General features: G+C 33.5%; 2 protein-coding genes across 2 annotated transcripts; both read right to left on the bottom strand.

Annotated features, from left to right (window-relative positions):
* Positions 1-4,157: 4,157 nt before the first annotated feature.
* Positions 4,158-5,207, bottom strand: LOC139699955 (zinc finger protein 431-like). The gene has a single exon (XM_071598348.1). It carries the CDS (start codon positions 5,187-5,189, stop codon positions 4,158-4,160), a length of 1,032 nt encoding a protein of 343 aa, XP_071454449.1. The 5' UTR covers positions 5,190-5,207.
* Positions 5,208-13,291: 8,084 nt separating this feature from the next.
* LOC139699954 (uncharacterized) lies at positions 13,292-15,217 on the bottom strand. Its single transcript, XM_071598347.1, has 4 exons — positions 15,086-15,217; positions 14,761-14,919; positions 13,809-13,922; positions 13,292-13,318 (listed from the first exon to the last, which is right to left on the bottom strand). The coding sequence occupies exons 1-4, from the start codon at positions 15,215-15,217 to the stop codon at positions 13,292-13,294; spliced, it is 432 nt and encodes a 143-aa protein (XP_071454448.1).
* Between the last annotated feature and the right edge of the window lie 3,854 nt (positions 15,218-19,071).

Genomic DNA, 19,071 nt, shown 5'->3' with positions numbered 1-19,071 from the left:
AAATGATTTAAGCTTGGATGATTAAATAACTGGAGCACCCAAATATGTACCATCTCATGGGTGTAGGTTTAGGCATGTGTTTTTATGTCTGCATGAGTGTGCATTATTGTATGTTTGTGCTAGTTAGACTGTTAGTATATGTTTTTGTCTGCTTAGGTGTATGTTTTTGATAGTTTTCTGTTGTGCGTATATATGTATATAGTCTCATCTGTAACTATATTTTTAATAGTAATTGTATTTATGTTTTAGTATTTTCCATCCACCCTAAAATGTTTAAGCATGTCAATCTGTAGACAAGGTTTTTAACTCATTGAAAGTTAAGAGATTTGAGAGAGAATTCTTATTTTCATCAAAAACATTGCCTTATATTACAGCTATATTGTAACCATGTAATTGCTGAAATAAACTGTAGTCCATAGTTTAATGCCTGGTTATATTGAAACATTATAATAAGTAATACAAATCAATTAATATCAGAATATAAAATTTCACCTCCTATTTTTGGAGAGGGCAATTTTGCATAAAAACTTTTCAATTATAATTTATTTAATTTTAAATTTTTTGTGGGTTTTCTTTAAGGATCCTCTTCTACACTTACCTCATTTAATCAAGACTTCACTGTTCATGAGAATAAGTATCCTAAATGCAGGCCTGGCTGGTATTACAGCTTGATCTGAAACAATTGCTTGCCAAAGGAAACCTAAGTCCATAATTTAATGACTGCTGGTGTTGACATAACATAAAAGGTAACACAATTCAAGTAAAATGAGTATATAAAATCACAATTTCTATTTTTTAAGGAAAAATTGCATACAAAACTCTTTAATTTCTGTTTAATTAAGATCAAAATTGTATGTATACTGTCAGCAAGACTCCTAAATCACATCTACCTCGTTTGATCAACACTTCTATCTTAATGAGAATAAAAATGGTAATTTAAGACCCCTATCATATGATTTTTCTCAGTTGTATTATTTTCAAAAGACATTTGTTTAAAGCTGGTTAAAACTGTATACTCAAATTAATTTTATTAATCTATGTAGGTAGCAATGCATTTTCAATAAGTTGGCCCTCAAGTATATAATTTGAACATTCCAAAAATATTTATGATATATTTGTAACACACACTACTCCCGCAAAGATTTATTGTATCATAAGTTTGCGAACTTTAAAACTATTTCATTGGTCACATTTTTTAAAGTGTTTCTGCTCCTCAGTTTTCTCTAGGAAGCTTTTTCAATCTGTTGAATTGTATGTTTAATTCGACAAAAAAGAGTAGGGTGATAGCTAATGCAGAAATGCTAGTAGAACACAAAAAAATATTAATCTTCAGAAATATTCCTGGCGATATATCTCCTCATCACCCATTTGCAGGTAAAATGACAATTCATTCATTTGGCATATTTTAAGAAATGGAAGTATTTGGAGCAGTGCTAATGCATTAGAAACACAAGTTAAACAGGGTGCCGCCATGGAATTTAAGCGAAGTATATCATTTCTTCATTAGGGATGATCTGTTATTTCAATGGAATTGCAGGAATACAGCTGCTTTAATGAGAAAAACCTCATTTAGATTAAGAATTTCCTAAGAATATGAAATGGAATGATAAAATTGGGTAAGGTGAAATGTTCTGTACCTGGCCCATAGTTGGTATTCCAAACCAAGAAAAAATTAAGGTTTCTGTCTGTATACATATGTCCTTAGATTGGTTTCAACTTAATCTCACAAGTAGTTTGTTTACACATATTGTTGCAGTACATGGATAATATATTTCCTATTGAAATGAATGAACTTAAATTTCTTGCAGGCCTAGAATTCTTCAATATGGATGCATTGCTCCCTAAGGAAATTAATCCAAAGTCAACTAAATGTAAAGGGATCTACTCCTTCAATATGAACCATTAAAAAGTAAGAAGCATAATTAAAACATGATCTTATACCCCTTGGAAATAATCCACCCGAAGGATGGCCATAAGGTGAAGCAATACATAAAACATCAAATGGCCATGTTTATATTATAAGAAAAGGGGCAGAATGACTTTTACAAGGATGGGTAATCTCTGGGCAAGGTTAGTGCTGCATTTGCTGAAAGCCATTTACAAGAAAATGTCTAAACAAATTTAGCAGCAATGTTTCAACAATTCAAGAGGAAATTGACCCATTTTTTGCTATGAATTATCAGAATTAATTAGACATGGCTCCCAAGACTACTAGCAAGAAACAAAACATTCATCAAAGCACCACATGGAAACCAGTTCTAGTGCCAAAGATACCCAAGTAGAAAAATCTGGTTTGGCAAAGCACCTTTACATCCAAACCCATCTGGAACCAAAAATTTTGAATGTCTAGACAAGTGAAGCTTCTAGGTAGTCCCTTTACTTTCCCTTCTTCCATCAAGAGATGGTTCTCATGACAGAAATACTACAATGTCACTCTATCCTAAAGGCATCATTCACAGAATGTAAGAGTGTTCCAATACCAATTTTTGTGCAGAGCCAGATCCTTCAAATTCCTAACATCCCAACCCACTTTCTTTATAATGAAGTCAGCAATACAATCCCCAGAGTTGTACAGAAAACTGGGGATTGCAATTGCAGCGTTCTATTCTTGACATACATTAGAACTTACATAGATACACCTTAATTTCTTCCAAACTAAATGCAGTATGATTAAAGATGGATATTAGCTAAGTAAAAAACATTTTTGTTGCAATATTTCAACTGATTCAAGAGGAAGAAAATCTATTTTGTGCTACAATTTAATGAAATTAATGAGGTATTGGTCCAGCACAAAATGCATCAAAACAGCAGATAAACAAGGTTTTCGAAGCCTGTGGTTTAGCAGTAAAGAAACCAAAGGCAAATGCTTCTAGTTTGGCAAAGGGAATTTATATCCAAACCCAGTTATTCAAACACTTATAATGAATAATTTCTATAATATTCTCCATGGACCACTTTTCTCCATTAAGCAGCAGCAGTTTCAGGAGAAATATGAGGTAATCTAGCTCAAACTGTCTAGATAGGTAAAATTTCCCATAGACCCCCCTATTTCCAGCTCTTCCATAAATACAGGGTGTTCTGGACTGAAATACCTCAACTTCTCATTACTCTGAATGAAACTTCAGCAATATGTAACTAGGTTCTAATCACTATTTTTGTGCATACCCAGGTACTCCAAACTCTTAAAATCCTAAAGATGAAGTCTGCAATGAAATCCCCAAGATCATCCACCAAGAACCAGGGAATACCTTCACAGCATTCCAGTATTAACATAGGGGCATTTATGTAAATATACCTTTACTTCTTCCTAACCAAATGCTGTGTGATAAAGACATGCCTTGTTTCATCTTACTTTCATAGGCATCATGGAAAGTTTCATTCTTCACCAATAAACATTCGTCAACAAACCATGCCCAACTTTGCATATTTTTTCTTCAGCAACAGTCTAAACATGTAAACCCTGCTCACCTTAGGCTTTCCACACTTACTCAAAAGAGAAAACATACACTCCAATGTCCTGTAAACAATACAATTTCTTTTTTCTCTTGCACAACCAACTTTGCATTATCTTTATCCTCAAGGAAATTAAAAGCAGGTATATTTCCAAGCAAAAAGGCAAGATGCAAGTATTTTGCCTTGTACAAACTGAACTTAGTAGATAGTACAGAAATGAACTTATTAATAACAATCCTAGCATGATTGATGGACAAAAGCCTTAAAATTGATTTAACATTTAGAAGATCCAAAAATTGAAAAAATGATAGGTATGTTTGAGTTAATGATGAATTAGAAGATTAACATGTAAAAAATTATGAAATTTTTATTCTTACAGGTTGAAAATGTTTCTGTTTAGATTAATGTTATCAAGATGTCTATAATTATGCAGAGATTTTCAGCTTTAAGTTATAATTTATGTTTTACAATTGGTTTTTTCAGAGTGCAAGGGAATATTTGGGAAGAGTTAAGGAATAACAAATAATCCTCAGCAGTGTAATGCACTTCAATTTTATGTAGCCTAAGCACTCTTCTGTTCACAATGCTCCAGGTAATGAATGATTATTGACATATCTTACATTTTTATGATCATTTTGTGTGTTGCTTTTCAGTAGTATGTGTCTTTATATGTGACTTAAGTCCACCACTCTGGGTGAATGCTTTTAAACAGATGTTGCACTTGTGTAGCTTTCCCCAGTGTGTGTCAGTATGTGCTTCTTTTGATTACTTCTACAAGTAAAGGCTTTTGAACAAAAGGTACACTTGTATGGCTTTTCACCAGTGTGTGTAATCATGTGTAACTTTAGATTACCTCTGTAAGTGAATGCTTTTGAACAGACTTTGCACTTGTGTGGCTTTTCACCAGTGTGTATCATCATGTGTGACTTAAGATGACTATTCCTTTTGAATGATTTCGAACACACCCGGCACTTGTATGGCTCTTCGCCAGTATGTATCATCATGTGTGACTTTAGATGACTTTTCTGAGTGAATGATTTTGAACAGATGTTGCATGTGTGTGGCTTTTCACCAGTATGTGTCTTTATGTGTGATTTAAGATCATTACTCCGGATGAATGCTTTTGAACAGATGTTGCACTTGTGTGGCTTTTCACCAGTGTGTGTCAGTATGTGCTTCTTTTGATTGCTTCTACAAGCAAAGGCTTTTGAACAAAAGTAACACTTGTAAGGCTTTTCACCAGTGTGTGTAATCATGTGTAACTTTAGCTTACCTCTGGAAGTGAATGCTTTTGAACAGACTTTGCACTTGTGTGGCTTTTCACCAGTGTGTATCATCATGTGTGGCTTTAGATGACTTTTCTGAGTGAATGATTTTGAACAGATGTTGCATGTGTGTGGCTTTGCACTAGTATGTGTCAACATATGATGCTTTAGACAACTACTCGTAGCAAATGGTTTAGAACATATATTACACTTATGTTGTTTTTCAGCAGTATGTGTTAGCATGTGCCTTTTTAAGTGACTATTGGCAATAAATGTTTTGGAACAGATCTCACATCTGTGTGGCCTTTCTACAGTATGTGTCAACATGTGCCTCTGTAAAAGTATCTTTTTAGCAAAACCTTTTAAACACAATGCACATTGAAATGGCCTTTCCCCAGTGTGCGTTGACATGTGAATTTTGAGTTTACTGAAATTCAGAAAGTTTTTGGAGCAGAAATCACATTGGTGCATCTTCTTAAGAGCATGAACTAATTTCATATGACATGCAAGGTCATATTTTCTCTTAAATACTTCCACGCAAAGATCGCATCTGAATTGGATCACCTTGCTAAGGTGCGCATGCATTACATGATCTTTGAGAAGGTCCCTTTGTTCAAATACCTTGGAGCATATTTCACGCACATGCAGTTGAGTGGATGAAGCATCTTCTCCTGCATCATCTTGTTTTTGGTGTTTATCTGAAAGATTTGAAGTATAAGTAGATATTCAATAAAAAGGTGCATACATTTATACAATCATACATCTACTCTTGCCTGTACATACTCATCAGTCTAAATATGTATGTTAGCAATGTCAGTTGCAATAAAATCTCAGGAACAAAGCATCTGTCATCACCTACTGCTGACCTGAATAAGGCCTTTTAGCACATTTGTTTTACCTTCATCAGTGTCAAAGTGCTTCTCTTTTGAGCCTGGGAAATGTAAAGAAGTTACAGGAAGCTAGATCCAGTGAGTGAAGATGGAGTGAACATATGATGTCATGCTCTTATTTTTCAAAAACTGCATCACAAAGAGGGCAGTATGACAATTTGGCAGTGATCAGGTATGCAAATCTTTTTTTTTCATATGCAAATCTTCTGAAGAAATCCATAACTTTGCATATCATGTCTTGAGCAATACAAATGTTTCGGCTGCTAATTTATCCAACAGGAAATAAAAATTTATTGTAGTGTTTTGCTCTGGAAATTTTATCATCATGTTTCATTGCCAAAATGAAAAATTAATTGTTCCATTGACACGGCTGGTTTTGACTACTGCAGCCATTTTTTTTCTGTTACTTTCGTGTCCTCCTTTGGGTATCTGCAAAATTTTACCCTTTTTGTTAATATGTCAATTGCTTATTTCACCAAGTATGCTTAACCAATGAGCACCTAATCCTTTATAAGTACATAAAGTATGTATTAAAAGTCACTCACAGCATCTTCAAATTCTGACCAATAAATGAGAGATAAAATTTATGTCATTTTGCTTAATTAAGTTTTTTTGCTTATTTGGTAACATAAAGTCTACATTTTTCTTGGCTAAATTATATGAATCACTGAATTATTTAGTAGCAAATTATTTTTGCAACTAATTTTAACATCATATAATTAACTCTTCATGCATTTTTCAGAAGAAATTTAATGAAAATTTATTTTAATTTCTTTGAAATAGTAATAGGTCAAACTTTAAAACCAAATTTTTGCTGCATAAAAAGGTGTTCTGCATTTGTCTTAGCTTATCTTGATAACATATTGACAAGATCAATTGAGGCAGTGACCTTCTTAAATTCAACTATTCTAAAAAATCAATTTTCTTTACTTTTGGTTTGGTTTCATTTAATGACTTTTTTTACTAACTTTTACTGAATGAAAATAAAAAATACCACATTTCGGCAAAGTTGTATCAAGTTGACCAAGCCAATTGTCTACTTTGCCATACCAACATATCTCATGAGGACCTTAGGGTAAATGTAAAATTAGAAGGCACAAAACTAACTCTTATCTGGGGTTTGTAGATATTTTCCTGGCATTCAGATGAAAGATACCCCATTCTCAGGATGACACCATGTAGGTTGTTTTTCTGACAATAGTTTTGCCCATGTTTCAATGAGCATCTTAAGGTTGAAGTAAACCAGGTAAGATCACTTTGACCTGAAGGAGCTCATTGAAACAGGCAAAACTGTTGTAAGAAAAACAACCTATATGGTGACATCCCCAGTATGGAATTTAACTCTCATCTTAATGTTTCATTAAAACCATTGCGCAGACATCACAATTACAGTATTATTCTTGGCATGTTAATTTTCAAAAAGGTACATACTTCTAACAAGTGCTTTCATAAGAAATTGAAGGTTTCTCCAATTCTGATGGAAACTGAATGAATTAGAACAGCAGGAAACTAATATTAAGAATGAAACTATGGGGCAACTAGAAAAAATTAAATTATTCCTATCCTGTTGTTTCAAACAAAAGCAACAAATACTTTACTAAGAAATAATAGACATGGTAAATCAAAGAAAATAGTTTAACTGTAAATAATGGACATAAGAAAACAACAAATGAATGTCATTGACACTTTTCACATGATATTTAGATCTTACTTAGGATAAAACATAAGATATTGAAAGGGAAAATGGTTGTGTTTGGTTATATCATTTATAATTCTTAACTGATAAAATCTAAAATCAGAATAATCAAGCAAAATTGAGAAATGGCTTGAAAACCTAGCAAGATTAATTAAACATCTAGTCTGAGTAGCTTTATAAATAATACTAAATAATTAATAAATAATTGCAAAAATGATGATAATATTATCATCTTTTTTGCAGTTTATTATAATATTTTAAAAATGGCGCTTTAGTTATTTTTGAAACAATTTTTAAAAGTTAAACCAGTTTTTCCACAATACATTAGAAGTACTGCAAGGGTTTATCACCAATGGTTGAAATAAGCTAAGATGAAGTGATAGCACAGTCCTTAGCTTTCCTTACCTTGTTCCTGCAACACCTCCCCTCCCAGTCTTACTTTCATCTGAGGAATTACAGTATCACAATCTTTCTTAATGTCCACTTCCTCCTCAGAGGGCATATTTACTTCTGCATCTGTCAAATGATCCTGCAAGATCAAGGAATAAATATTACAGATTTTCAGGATATGCATGAACAATATGCTTTAAAAACATGTTATTTTAAAAATTAAAATATTGTTAACTTGTATACATTATATTTGTATAATAAAATAGTATTTTAGCTGAAACCTCTTCAAAAAAAATATTTTTCTTCTAACAATTGACTTGCATAGGTTAGGAAGATACGATTGATATATGCAGAGATTATGAAAGACTTGCTGGGAAGTTGTGTCAGCCTGTTCTGTTAAGAAATACAAAAGAAGTAACCGCTTACAACTCTACACAGTAAAAAACTTCAAACCTCTTCCTTTAAAAAAATAAAATGGGAGGAACAGAAATGCCTCCTGAGACTTGGCCTCAGCCCTATTGAACAGATATGAAGAACCCATCAACTGAGGCTGTGCAGTTTGCCAACTAGTGCTAACTTCATATGCATTATAATTTTGTTTAGGTAATCAGCGGTTCAGTTAGATTATGGATGGACATAGCTACCATATAGATATGTTTTCAACTGCTTACAAAACAAAATCCAGTGACAAACTACATTATCTCAGTCTTTATCTCTGAGTACTTCTTCCCTTCACCCAATCCAAAATTCTTATATTGTTCCTGCCCTTTCCTCATTTGACTAGCATTCTCCCTTCTATTACAGTTTTTAGCCTCCTATTGCCAGTCAACATGGCTTTCCTCAACTCCTCCTGCCTCTATATGATTTCTTGGACAAACTTATACCCTTGTACACAATGTCTAGCACTTCCTGATGTTTTCTTTTTGGACAATTACATTTTCTCTATCTTTTTACATACCCTCATTTGAAAAGCCTTCAATCTACTTCTCTAAATGTCCCATACCAAATTTGAACAAGTCTTTTCTTTACATCCTTACTCCACATCCCTGTCATTAACTCCTTCCTTGTTATTTCCTCATTTCCTAGTGCAGGTTTTCTCCTTACCTCACTGCTGCATTGACAGTATTGGTACTGAACACAATTGAGATCTTTAAACACTAGTTTTCGCCCTCTTTTTTTTCTTTTCTTCAAAATTGTACAATATTTTTTCATTAATTTTGATTCTTATTCCATAGCTATCATATAATTGACAAACCTGCCTTACATCTCTTCTTAGCACTGGCCAACAAGACCATCCGTTCTTCACTTACACCTTCCAAGTCTGAGATATATGCAGGTTAATGATTAGCCTCCTGTTCATTCTATCTTTTCTTATTTTCCACATTTACTCATTAGTTCATCCCAATTCACTCTATCATATGAGCTATTGAAATCAAAAACAGATACCATGTTGGCCTAAGTTCTTTAACAGACAGTTTTTCACATTATTCCTTTCAATTCTCTTGGATCTTTTCTCTGTCAGCTATAATCTCACACAACTTATCTTTAATTGCTACAATAGATCTTTCCTTTTTACTTTCTGATAATGATTTAACCTTCTTAAATAGTACTCTAACTTGGCCTTCCTTCTGCGGACTTATTATATTCTTGCATAATCCTGAGAACCTTCATTTCATATGCTACCAATAATTCAGAGCACCAATTACCTACAAATATAATAAGAAGAGTCAACCCCAGCCATACTCTTATAAATGGGCAAAGGATGGATGAGGGAAATTAGAAGTAGCAGTAAATCAATAAAAATTATAAAAATAAATAAATACCTGACAATAAAACCAATAATTAATATGATAAAAAAACAATAATAATTGAAATAATTAGATACCCCATACAGTTAGAACAATAACATGGAAGACTGCAAATAAATCATGTCCCATCTAGCTTGGACTATATAACATTGATCCTTGCTGGTCTCAAGCACTCAAACACAAGTAATAAAACAAAAATTATTATAACAATAAATGAAAATTAATCATGCACTCTCTAGCTTGGATGTACTATGCAGAATTAATCCATGCTTGTCGCTTGCACTCCCACTCTCCCAGGGCTTATGAGAGGTTTCCTACTGCGTCAGGGGCCAACTAATCACACATAGTGAATTAAAATTTAAAATTATAAAAAATGAAAAATAATCATGCCTCGGATGTACTATATAGAAAGCATCCTTGTTATTCTCAACCAATCACATTATATCAGGGCCTACGAGAGATTCCCTCTGTGCCAGTGGCCCATCAGTCACACATAATAAAAAAATAAAAACAGAATAAGTATAAACTCTCTAGCTTGGATATACTCAGCAGCATCGATCCTTGCTAGTCGCATGCACTCCCATGCTATCAGGGCTTACAAGAGGTTTCCTTCTGCGTCAGTGGCCAACCAATCTCACATAATGATATAAAATTATTATAAATGAAAAATATTCATGCACCCTCTAGTTTGGATGTACTATCTAACCTTGATCCTTGCTAGTCTCAAGCACTAACATTCAGTCATGGCTTACGAGAGGTTCCCTTTACGCCAGTGGCCTACTGGTCACACATAATATAATAAAAGCAAAATTATCACACTCTCTAGCTTGGATGTACTAAGCAGCAATGATCCCTGCTATAGGCATACACTCATACTCTATCAGGACATACAAGAGGTTTCTACCCGCGCCAGTGGCCTGCTGAACACTCACTTGATTGGGCATGCAAAGCTGCCTTAATCCTTGCAAAACTTACTCAAGAGGTATACCATTGAATCTCTTCTGATGTTAGCCCAGAAGTTCTTGCATAGTAAGACCTTGGAGGACAGATATTCAAGTCAGATAAGGAAGTGCAAGATGCAGTAGCCAGTTGGCTTTATGATGCGGCATGAGAAAGGCATGACTCCGGTATAATAAAGTTGCTTACAAGGATAAAAAACATGATTTATTGTCAAGGCAACTTGAAATCCTCAGGCTTTCCTAAGGTTTATACGAAGTTGAGAATAAATTTGTTTTTCCATTAAAAGAATGCTAGACCTTACTTTTTGAAGGGACTATGTAAAATTCAGTTAATGCGCATGACTATAGCTTCTGCATATGCCGATCTATTAATGGATAAACTTGAAAATAAGTTCTCTCATCAAAGAAACACTCAAACGGTACTGACATGTCTTTTTCTTTATCCTTTCCACAGTATCTTTCATTTAATCTACATCTGACTCAAATATAACTTTCCAAGCTATCCACATCTACACCTAGAAAAATAATTTTAACAGTCTGAATGAAACTTACTATAAACAATAAATTTACTTCAACTGCAGCCACGCATGCCACACAAAATCCTTCTTCCCCTTCTCACTCTGTGGCTTCTGTTTCTACAAGAACACTCCCCCGTAGTAAAAATACACCGACCAGTTACGTGATTGTCTCAGAAAAAGTGGGCAACCTGAAAAACTGCTAAATAGTAAAATTTCAAGCCTTCAACCTTACACATTCCTCTTCCTAAACCAAACTGCCTGAAAAGCCCTAACCTTATCATAATTTCTTTATCCAAAAACCATAAAATGAAACAATCTACGAACTTTTCTCCATTATAAATAATATTCAGTGCAGATATCTTTTATTACCACATTTTCCTTCTATTTTAAAAGCCCATAATTATTGTAGGAAATTTGCAACTTCAAGTCTACCCGCAAGCAGTTTCTTCTAAGCCCCTGTTGGCAAATCTAACAGCATATGCTGCAAATGCTGTCATTTTTTCAAACCCTTTGACTTCATTACTACCAAATTGCAACCTGACATCACATGCAGCACAAAAACATTAAATTTGACTCTACTGTAATTTATGCAAGTAAAAGTACAAGTATATCAGTCAATGAAAGCCAAGTACATCAGTCAATGAAACACCACCCTTTCCCTTTCATCATAACCAATACTATTCTACCAAAACCATTACAATCCTTAACTATCCCATCCTTAATCACCCTGCATCACACAACAAATCTTTTGATGACCACTTCTCTGTAAAAGTGATTGAAAACCTTTTAAAACCAGCAGGTACAAGACAGGTAAGAACTGAGAGATGGTGCATATCTTAGTGCTCCAGTCATTAAAGGCATCCAAGCCTCACTAAGCCCACAGAATGTATGTAGCAAATATAATATGCAAATAGGTGACTACAAATAATACATCTGTGTGTAAGAAAAAGAATAAATAATATGATTTGTACACAGACATGCTAAACAGAATAAAGGGAAGAGACAACTTAGTCATCCCAGCAAAAACCCAGAATTGCAAATTGTATCAGAACATTGCATCCAGGCCTATCAGCTGCAGAGTAACAGAACATCTTATTAAAAACAGCATCTCCACAATTCTGATTCACCCTTTTAGTCTTTACATGGCACAAACTGTGCATTTCTTGTTCTTAAAATGAAATCCTGCCTTTTGCTCAATTCTAATACATGTCATGCCACACAATAGCCATTATCTACCCAGCACCTTAATTTGCTATAGAATCCTGGGCATACCTTATCTCGTCTTAAAAAACTGACTAATCACTACATTAACCTATTTGAATACACCCCACCTTATTTGAATAATCTCCATGATTCTGACATCTCATTTAAGTCCTTCCTTGGCAAAAGCTATGCATTTCCTGTCCTTGAAATTAAATCCGGCTTAAATGGACACCATTATAGGGCTTTTTAAGTTTCATCAAAGTATTTTTCATTCAAATTCCTAATGACCTTCCTAAATCAATCTACCAGGGCACCTTCAAACCGTAGAACATCTGCTTAGAAGTTTTTTCTATCTTATATGGGTATAAATCTATTTCTAGGCATTTTATCATGCATTACAAAAAATTAATTTTATAAAATTAATCCGAACAATTTTTTTCACAAACCTTGTACCTGCCAAGCTATACAATAGCCATTACCTATTCTAACAGTTTACTTTGCTTTATAATCCTGGGCATGCCTTATCTCATCCTAAGAAATAAATCTCTAAATTCACTCAATTAAATACATGACTCATATCATGAGCAACGATTCAAAGCTTTTGCCTTTTTCATCGGAAAGGAATTACATATATGGACCATCACAAAAATGCTATAACTTGACACCACCTGCACCACAAAAACAGTAACTGATCCCTTACTGTAATTTATGGCCTGCCTGGTACATCAGTCAATGAAACACCATCCTTTCCCTTTTCATCATAACCAATACTATTCTACCAAAACCACCATGATCTTTAACTATCCTATCCTTAATCACCCTGCTTCGCAATACCAATCTTTTGATGACCACTTCTCTGTTAAAGTGATTGAAAACCTTTCAAAACCTTTTAAAAAGCACATAGCAGACAGGTAATAAATGAGAAGGCATCCAAGCCTCACAAAGCTCACTGAATGAATATAGCAAATATATGCCAATAGCCGACTGCAAATAATAAATTCCTGGGTCAGGGAAAGAACAAATAAAATGATTTCTACATAGGGGTGCTAAAAAGAATAAAGAGAAGGATACTAAGTCATCCCAGTAAACATCAGGAATTTGAAATTGTATCAGAACATTGCATCCAAGTCTATCAGCTGCAGATTAACAGAACACCTAAACAGCATCTTCACAATTCTGATTCACCCTTACAGTCTTCACCGGGCACAAACTGTCTATTTACTGTTCTTAAAATTAAATACCGCCACAATTTTCACACAAACCTAATACATGTCATGCTTCATAATGGCCATTATCTATCCTAACACTTTAATTTGATATTAGAATCCTGGACATACCTTATATCCTCTTTAAAACTGACAAATCACTACATTCACTTGTTTGAATGCACCACCTATATCATGAGCAGTAATTCAATGCTATTGTCTTTTTCATTGGTGAGGAATTACAATGAAGCTATACAACCAAAAACATAAGTCTTGTTCAGAGACACTAATATAGTTTAATTAAATATATAGCATTATATTTACAGCATTAAAAATAAACATTTGTTCCTCTCATGGTTATCATGATTTGAAAAATTAAGCATAAGTCATTATAGCAGAAAAGCTCTAATTTTTCTCTTACCTCAAGAGAAGTCCCTTCCTGAATTTCAATATTGTGGTCCACTTCCTCCTTGCTAGCTGGAATTTCAATGACCTCCGACTCTTCAACATCAATCTCCTCCTTTTTCACTGTGATCTACAAATATTTGTTAAAAAAGTTGAACAATAATAAAAAATATGACTAGACTGTTGCTAGTTTCAACATTTAGGTACGAGAATTTTGGAAAGATATTGTGTAACAATGATAATTTATATTAGGTTATCATTGGTCATGTATGAAGTGAAAATGTAAATTTCAGACATTCCACAATGACTAAATGCACGTTGTTCTGCTATCAGGAATCATTCAAAATAATATGTTTTGAACAAATGACCCTATAACTTTAACTATATAAGCATTAGATGCTAGTAATTTTCTTGGCAATTTGTATGTTTACCGAAGATTAAATAAAAAAACTACCATTGAGACAATGTTTACGTAAATGAAATATTTCCGTATAAAAATTCACCTTTTAAAAACTAATACATTAATGAATCTGAGAGAGGGATAAACATACCCAAATACAGAGGAATTACTTTGGCAATGCATTGGAAATGATTGCATTTATATCTAATTATGTATACAAAGCATAAAAAATGAATGCTATGATATAATGATGAAATATACCATAATTGTAATCAGAATAAAACGCATCAAAGAAAGCCAGTACTCTTACGCATGCTCTTTAATAAACAAATCAGTATTCAATTTTTTCCTACTTACATATCTAATGTATACAATATTCGCAATTTTTAAGTCATTTCCCCTATTTGCCATTTGGTCATTAGACCTTTAGGCATTTCTACATTAGGGAGGAAATACATTTAATATGAACACTTTTCAATCAATCAATTTACCTTACTTTCCCTATCCCATACTGTTATCAAGGACATTACTCACTATGAACATTATGAAATAAAAACACAAAACTCACCTTTGCGCGACCAATATTTCTATCTTCCTGCTTCTTTTCCCTTTGCCTCTCCAATAAAAGATTGTTTTCGTAGCATTGCTGCTTGAACATATAGAAATCGGTCAGCATTTTAAAGCACTGATAGCAAATAAACCACGGGTTGATTCTATCCATTACTACCTACGAAAACAAGATTATAAAGGTAATAAACCCCACACATCATCTCTCAACGGAACTCTATTCATGTACTACTACTCTACTCTGATCCAAAACCGGGAAACTTTCGTGGCAAAATTACGATAAAAGCGTCATGATGAAAACGTAAACATGTAATTGATTGGCCTACTTTCAATTCCAATAACTCTTCTATTGCTTCCCGCACCAACTGCTCAGCATCGTCGTTTTCACTAAAAATATCTGTCAACCGACCACCACGGCCAAGACATAATCTACACTTTAAACTTTCTTGTCGTGGCATCTTCGTAACACTTAAAACTGTCAACATTAAAAACACGTAAGCAATAGATTCCTAAATGGCCAACTACGTATCGATGAGTCGTTCGTTCTGAATCGATTCCGAAGTGGGAGTTTGAGAATCGTTTTCGTTTTGTTTTGCCCTAAGTGATCACCAAATTCAAATACATTTCCACTCCTTAAAATTATTTCATCTCTCACTTAATTGAGTTTAATCATTCTTATCAAAAAAAGTAAAACTGTCGAAATAGCAAGAGTTTAAAATAGTATTTGGTTACCTAATAGTTACAATTTAAAAACAAAATTACAGTGTCCGAAGCATCAGAGTATACTTTATTTATTATTTATACGTTGACCAACAAGTTTAATACTATTAAAGTGATGCTTTAATAACACTGCTGAGTTTTCGGATAAAACATTTTCCTTAAAGCGTCCCTATTCATAGTGAAAAAATTATTCATGAACTCATTGATGGCATATATTACTTTTAACATGTTGATGAAGCAAGCACGAATTACTTAATATGGCATATTTAGTTGGAGTTAATAAATTTTAACATAAAAAGTTGAAATAAAACCATGGCATGGATTCTTAAACATACAACGACTGTTAGCCAAAAGTCAAAGGATTTGATATAATTAAAAAAGGAAAGTTTAAATTGATCTGTTTTTAATAATTTTAATCAGACCATTTAAATTGATAGTTCTTTTCCTGAAAACAAAGAATTTGGTATTTTCCTTGTGCCCAGTAGTATGCAAAATATATTACGTTAGTAATGTGAATTAAATAATTCCGGGTTTTCGTTCACTATAAAATGGCAAATCCAAAGTCATGTGTGAATTTATAATTATACCTTTTTAGTAAAGGGTAAAAATTAATATTAAGATGTTTCCTAACCTGTTTACATCAGTAAACATGTGCTAAAAATCCAGGTTTTAATGGCAGTTCTGTGTTAATATAATAATGAATAATAAATTCGTATATATGTATTTTCATTGGAATATTAGTGAATTAACGATTTCATCCATCATAAAAAAGTATTTCTGATGCATCCTTTGGATTTATCCCAAACAATTCTTAAACTCCTCCCATTTCTGTCCGTTTTCAATCCTGTCTGCCTAACCTCCTGCATTTTCCTCCTCCATACTCATGTTACAAAAGGCTCCAATGAACACCTATTATACATTTAGCAGGACAGGTGACAATAGAAGAGACGGCATGCCATAGTCATACTCCTAAAGCTGCTCATACTGATTCTTGTATCCCCATGCGCACCTGATAGTAGTCTCAGACATGGACAGTATGTGGAATAGCTTTCTTTCTCATCTGTGATATAATGCTTAGATACTATTCCCACCCACTTTCCTATAATCAAAGGTAGGAGTTCGTTATTATGCATTTCATACGATCAGATTTTTACATAATCTCAAGATAATAGTATAATGGCTTTATGGTATAATAATAAGATACTCTACCTCCCAGATTTTCCTATGCCCATTACTAGTTTATAACTATTACAGCAGTTCATCAAGTGAGACTGATTTCATGAGTATGACAATATGATATTCACCTAAAAACGTACATATTTTAGACAAGTATGTATGATCATATCCGAATGAATTTTTTAAAAAATTTACTTCAGGTTAATGAATGCAAAAATAATATTAGCATGAAGTCATTCATCTATATTGGAATATAGGTCGTAACATTTTTCGAATATCAGAAACGGGGACGCCAACTATCGAATATTATATTTTGACGAGTATTCTTAAAGAAACCTAATGAAAAATACGGGACAGTAGAACTTATAATATAATTTCTTTACTCTAGGCTTACGACGGCTGTTAGATGCCTGTTTTATTGGTTAATCTTGAATGTTTGCATCGTAAACAATGCTTATTGTAAATCATTTGACACGGATCTTTGAAATGAAAGAACGGAACAGAAATGTTTTCCTTCATTTATCTCTATGTCTACTCAAATGGATATTTCATGGATACTACAAAAGCTCATAAATATCTTAAGAAAGGGGGATTCCGATTTTCCATGACTCAATCTTGAATTAAATCTGAGAATTCGCGAGAAAGGTTTTCATATGTGTGATCTGGAATAAGATCCTCTCTTCTAACACCAACCAATTCCCTTTCCATTCAAAACAACTTCGTAACAAATGAAGTACGAAATGCCAGTGGCCAGCAGACGAGATACGTATTTTGTGTGTTATTGCTATGTTGAAGACTTAAAATGCTGTGTGAAGTAATGTTTGAAAAACGGCTTTGTACTTCTATAGTTTGTTTTTAGGTCAATTTTTCTGCATACATGAAAACGATCAGCATTTCCGATAAAGCCGAATTTTAACTATGCAGAGAGTGTTTGAACAGTCGTGAAGTGCTCATTAATGTTTCGGCGAGAAGACTAATTTACAATTCATGCTGGAAAAGAAAATAGAGGATTTAATAGATGTTAAAGTAAGTTCATAAGTCTATTTCGCTAGCTTTCGCTTTAAATCATGTGTTTAAGAAATTTCCCAGATCTGTCGAATGAATGAACGGAACATTTACGACGTAATTACTTTTTTGTTTTCAACTTTATATCAAAGAATACCTGTCATGCTTCATCGCCTAATAAACATGTATAAAAGGGTTGATTTTTTTCATTTACCCAGTGACTAGATTACATTGAAATAGCCCAAAATATTTGGGATCGGATTAAGATAATTTATTTCCATATCAATGCATAACCTCAGTTCTAAAATTAGAGTTACAGTTGACATACGAAATGCAAATTCCCTGCTATAACCTTGTTTACTTCTTTTCATCGGCTGTTTTAATAAATTTTAATGCTAGTTCAATAAATGTTGACATATTGCATTATTTTTCTAACGTTAGATTGTCCAGTAAATCATTCGGCTTACTCTAAAACCTTCTTAATGCGCGATAAACACGAATATGAAGTCTGCAGATTATGTTTTAACAGTCACGGTCTGTTGATCAATGTTTTCGGCGACAATAGTAAATTCCAAAAAATGTTGGAACATGCGATAGAGGATTTAATACATGCCAAAGTAAGTTCAGTTGTCTGCTTTTTGTGTTTCAAAAATTTTGTTTGTGAGATATCTTAAATGAATTGGTATTAGGTTTATATACTCCGAACACTGTTGTCTAAATGTAAATTGAAGTTTAGGCGAGAGGAGTTACGTGCAGTCTGGTGTTAATACATGGTTATAGCATAGTCTATTAGGTTGTGGATGATGCATATTATCCCTGGTTGGTGTGTTCTCCCTGCATGGAGAAGCTTACGGAATTCCGGCTGCTTTAGCGTCAATGTGCCGAGTGATGTGTTTGTTTTGTATAATCGCCTCCAAGAGGGGAAGCTATCCTTCAAGGAAATACCTAATAACCAATCGAGAAGAGGTCAGTTGTATCTAATAATATGATCGATATCAATAACGAAGACAAATTTGGCTAAAAATTAATATTTCCTGACATGTTCCTTGATTAATAAGTGGGGAAAGCATTTTCTCGTCTCTGCGATGAAGCGCAATCATTTGAATGTTATCGAAAATACCACTTTTTCAGGATGGAATAATTTTAACATTGAAATTAGAGTTTAATTTTATGGACAATTAATCAAGATAGATGGTTTTGATTTTTTCAAAAGTCAAGAAGAAAATTCAATGTTTCATTGACTTTCCAAGGCGAATGACAAATAAACACTTGCACAGTGAGCTAAAAATTGGCTTTTTTGGGAATAATGTAGTCAGCCCTTCTTAATCTTCGTTTGTTTCCTTGATACTCCTATTTTGAAATTGTGAAGTAAGGATGTTAATGAATTATGGCATTTTAATGCTTTGCGATA

This window comes from Hetaerina americana, unplaced genomic scaffold (assembly GCF_022747635.1).
Source record: "Hetaerina americana unplaced genomic scaffold, ioHetAmer1.1.p SCAF_99, whole genome shotgun sequence".
Taxonomy (NCBI): Eukaryota; Metazoa; Arthropoda; class Insecta; order Odonata; family Calopterygidae; genus Hetaerina; species Hetaerina americana.
The sequence above is the reverse complement of the archived record's forward strand: the minus strand, read 5'-3'. Positions and strand labels throughout refer to the sequence as shown.